The sequence below is a fragment of the Triticum urartu genome, chromosome 7A, assembly GCF_056163025.1.
Source record: "Triticum urartu cultivar PI428250 chromosome 7A, HENAU_Tu73, whole genome shotgun sequence".
In the NCBI taxonomy this organism is placed as follows: domain Eukaryota; kingdom Viridiplantae; phylum Streptophyta; class Magnoliopsida; order Poales; family Poaceae; genus Triticum; species Triticum urartu.
In genome coordinates, this window is record NC_141879.1 from 148749638 (window position 1) to 148754207 (window position 4570).

At 48.4% G+C, this 4570-nt stretch overlaps 1 protein-coding gene across 5 annotated transcripts; it reads right to left on the reverse strand.

Moving 5' to 3' along the window:
- Positions 1-339: 339 nt before the first annotated feature.
- LOC125524149 (12-oxophytodienoate reductase 1-like) lies at positions 340-3552 on the reverse strand. Of its 5 annotated transcripts, none has more exons than XR_015610218.1 (6): positions 3035-3552; positions 2481-2823; positions 1697-1756; positions 1178-1250; positions 999-1084; positions 340-894 (listed from the first exon to the last, which is right to left on the reverse strand). XR_015610218.1 is itself a non-coding variant. In XM_087534368.1 (3 exons), the coding sequence occupies exons 1-3, from the start codon at positions 3372-3374 to the stop codon at positions 1699-1701; spliced, it is 741 nt and encodes a 246-aa protein (XP_087390494.1). In that variant the 5' UTR covers positions 3375-3552; the 3' UTR covers positions 1258-1698. The 5 variants fall into 5 exon arrangements, 2 of the variants coding, with proteins under 2 accessions (XP_087390494.1, XP_048545178.2); XR_015610217.1 differs by having other exon boundaries at positions 1160-1250; XR_015610216.1 differs by having other exon boundaries at positions 999-1250.
- Positions 3553-4570: the final 1018 nt, after the last annotated feature.

The following is a 4570-nucleotide window of genomic DNA, read 5'->3' on the forward strand; positions in this document are numbered from 1 at the left end:
CGACGAGGGAGGGGCGATGACGGCGGCGCGCCTTGGCTCACTTCAGTGCGCGTAGTCGTCGCTAGGTGGTCTATGAATCTTGATGTAATTTTTATTATTTCTGGTGTTCGTTATACTGCCATGATTGAAGATGAATAGGTCGACAGTTTCCCGCAAAAAAATGGATGTAATAAGGGCATCTCCAACGGTGGCCCGCAAATTTTTTCTCGGATCCGTCCGCGGACACGGAAGTTGGAGACCGCCATTGAACGTTGTCCACATACATTTCAAGCCAAGTTTCAACTTAGTGGACGAAATTCATGCAAACCGGCTGATATTCATCAAATTTCAAAAAGAAAATAGCATAAAATCATTCATACATAGCATGCATATAAGTCCAGTGTCCCAAATTCGATGCCCAATAAGTTTTTTGATGGGTCATGTCATCCGACACATACTGCCCCTTCATCTTCATCTAACAATGTGTGTACGTAAATGGTCGTCCCTCTATCTTGTGGTACATCACGTTAGCGCGTACGGGCTACACAATGTGTAGAGCAACATTGAGTGCATGAATGATTCAATCAACAAGTAGAGGAAGAAGAAGTCAAGCTTGCGATCTCCTCCTTTGCCGCCTGCAATGGCCACCTTGCCTCCAGCCGAGCAACTATGTGACAAAACTTGGTGATCATGGGCCGGATGGTGTACCATTGATATGATAACGACCTCACATTGCGATCATGGATGATGTGCATGTCATAGGGCGCAATGTGCTTTTATTCGTGAAATGATTCGTGCACTTGCTGCCAGAAAGTCCTCTCTCTGCTCCTGCCTACGAAATCCATGGATACGGCTAACCACGCATCGCACAACAACTCATCATCCATGGTCGAGTGCCCCGCCATCCTTTGTACTCTGCAAAAACGACATGGTCCGAAAATAAGCTCAATGACATTTGATCGAACACCTGTAGGGCGTGGTAGCCGCTGTGGAGGTCGTCGACAGGGTGGCGAGTGCACCTAGGTACAAACGGCTCCAGAGTGGACTGCGCTATCATAAAAGGCAAGCGGACACGTCAGTACTGGTTGCGAACATCCGGCAATGCCTGCATGGGGTAGCTAAAATGACATCATCTTAACTGCTATGAATGATGTTGCGTTTATAAGAGAGAAATCGGAACTTTGATTTGAAGGAGGACCGGTCCAGTTTCTCCTTCTCCTTCAATATGCTTGCACCCAGGTCGTGTTGCACCTCCTAATGTGACTTATCCACTGGGATAGATGGAGTAGCAATTGTTAGGCTCACATTTATATCCTACACTTTCATAAAATTGCTAATATAGTAATTAAAATTTTTAATTATACCTATTTATCCTCTCTAGGTCCATCTTGATTTTTTCAATTGATATCAGAGGCTCGTGAACTATCTGGTGGTTTAACTGCCCTAGACTAGATGATTCGTGACGGGAGAAAGTGGTACTTAAGTCCAATGAGCTATTTGACCCAATGGTCGGTGCCTCCTCCCAAGATGAGAAGATGTATAGCTACGGGGACCTAACTAGAGATTTCTAGCTAAGCAATGCATCAATGTTCAAGAAATAATTGATCGAGTGATGGAAGAAATATGGGAATCGAGAGGCCCTATTGGTGTCGCTACCGCTACGGAAGTGCTTACGCCATCGGTGGCCAAGCCCAATGCCCCTCCTTCCTCTACCTACCGTCAGTGATCAATCCCAATGAATATGGATGAGTTTATCCAAAGCCACCACTTCAAGAACCTAAATAATGAGAACAATTTGAATGAGTGAGTGAAACCATTACATGCTACAACCGCATATCTCTCGGGTTTATTTTCAAAATGAAGAAAAATTTGAATCCACCCTTGTACCAAAATAAAAACAAATGCGTACGAAAATTTGTCACGAGATGAATATCCCTATATTTTGGCATTACAGTGGAAAACAAAAATAAATTATTTGTGAAAATTATACAATGCACATGTGTGAACTCACATATTGAATAAATCATTGCATACTACATAAGTGAACCACATAAGTAATTGAAGTTGGGTGAATGAACTACTCTGTATTTGAGTCATCAAGGAAAGGATAATCTGTGTAACCAATGACAGGATCCTGCGTGTAGAAGGTGGACCGGTCATACTTGTTCAAGGGGACATCTAGCTCGAATCTCTTAGGCAAATCCGGATTAGCAAGAAATAGCCTCCCATAGGCAACGAGATCTGTATAACCATCAATCACCACTTTGTTGCCTTCCTCTCGATCATACCCTCCCGCGGCAATAAAAGTGCCATTAAATGCTTTCCTAAAGGGCAATAGCCCATGGGGTATCTGCATGCGACCATCCACAATGGTCGTGTGAGGCTCTACCATGTGGCAATAAAGAAACTCTTTGTGCTTATTGAGTTGTTGTACCATGTAGGTACCGAGCACATGTGGATTAGAATCGAAGCAATCCATGTAGTCGGTGAACGGAGACAACCTGATTCCGACACGATCCGCGCCAATCTCATGGACGATAGCATCAATCACCTCCACGGCAAAGCGGCATCGGTTCTCAAGGCTGCCACCATACCTGTCAGTACGGTCGTTTGAGCTATCTTTCATGAACTGCTCCAAGAGAAACCCATGTGCTCCGTGGATCTCGACACCATCGAATCCCGCCTCAATGACATTCCGAGCGGCCCGTCTGAAATCGTCTACGATCAACGGTACCTCGTCTGTATGAAGCCGTCGAGGCTTGGAGTAGACCATGCCGGACTCAGCATCAGGCGGTATCTGCTTGTCGGTGCTGGAGATCGGCGCATGCCCATCCGGCTGGAACTCTGTTTTATTTGCGGTGTAAGCAAGGCACAAAATTAGTAGCCACAAATAAATCGCAGGATCAGGTAAAAAATTGTCACGGTACTCAGTACTTCCTCTGTAAACTAATATAAGAGCATTTAGATCATTACTTTAATATTCTAAACGCTCTTATATTAGTTTACGGAGGAAGTACAATTCATCAGCACAAAATGCCATGAACTCCTAACTTACCGTTTGAGGAGACCCTTCCGGCGTGCCAAATCTGGCAGAAGAACAGAGCGCCCTTGGAGTGGACGGCATCAACGATGGGTTTCCAAGCGTTGACCTGCTGCTGCGTCCAGATGCCAGGGGTATCAGGAAACCCCTGGGCGGTGGCGGAGACGCCGGTGGCCTCGGCGATGAGCAGGCCGCCCTTTGTCGCCCGCTGCGAGTAGTGCAACGCCGCGTGCGGCTGCGGGACGTTGGCGTAGGAGCGGCAGCGCGTGAGCGGCGCGAGCACCACCCGGTGGGAGAGCTCGAACTGGCCCATCTTGTGGGGCGTCAGCAGCGGGATCGGCTCCTTCGTGGCCATCTTGTCTCGACCGGTTGCGGATGTGCTTCGATCGACAGCTATGAAGCGGTGGTGCAATATACGGAGTATGAAGCTATGCGATGGAATCTATGACAAGCGCGCCTAAGCTTTGTTTGCTCTGTTTCTTGCTTGTGATGTGAGCTCTGCTCGAATGATGCTCTGTCCCTTGCTTTCAACGGTAGGTGGCGGGGTCTTAATAAAACAAAATATATTATGTCTTAATAAAGTACCAGAAGTTTGGTGTGACAATAAGCGGTGACGCAGCAAATGTGTATTCTAGAGGCTAGAACCTAAAGCGTGTGCATAATGGCAACAAAAGAACGTCATACTTTATGTACAAGCTCTTCTGTCCGTTCATTCTTGAGAAAAAAATGCCACCCGTGTCAGGCATTACCTGCAACACTATAGCAACTCTAGCGGGGGCCATACGAATGATAGCTACTCCCCCGTCTCATCATATAAAGATGTTTTTTTATATTAGTGTAGTTGTTGAGTATAATGTTTATTAGGAAAGACGAGATGAATTAGGATTTGTTCCGGCTTGTCTTGTACTCTAAGTAGATGATTGTACTTCTATATATATGCTCACGAGGCTCAAGCAATATAACGAACTATTCCACCAACCTCTCTCTCCCTTTTAATATGGTATCTATCGCAAGTCGATCTTAAATCCTAGCCGTCGCCCCCGGGGCGGTCGGTCTACATGACCTCCGCCAGGGGCCGCGCCGCCCGTATCTAGGGTTCGTCCGCCGGTCGTGTTGACCAGCTGCCCTAGAGAGTCTTTTTCCCGAGCCTTACTCCGGGGTTTTCTTTCTCCCGCCGGTCATCTTGATCGCATGGTTTCTTTTTGGTTTTCCAATCTATTCTTGATCGGTTTGCGTCGCCCACCACCGCGTCGACCCCAAGCGCCTCTACTCCGACCCCGGCGCGACCAGCCGGCCTTTCCTCTGACCCAGCGGCCACGTGTGCCGAGGCGGCCCGTCAGGGCTAGTCGTCGTCCGTGCGTCGGTCCGCCCGTCGCCCTGCGCCGGCCGTCACCGTCCTGCTCCGACCGGGACACCTGCATCACCCCGACCCGGCGGCCTCGCGCCATGCGACGGCCAATCATAGCCGTCGCTCGCACGCCGACATGCCCATCGATCCACATCACCCGCCTCCGCCGCGTCTGCACGGCGGCCCAACGGTCTACCTCGCCG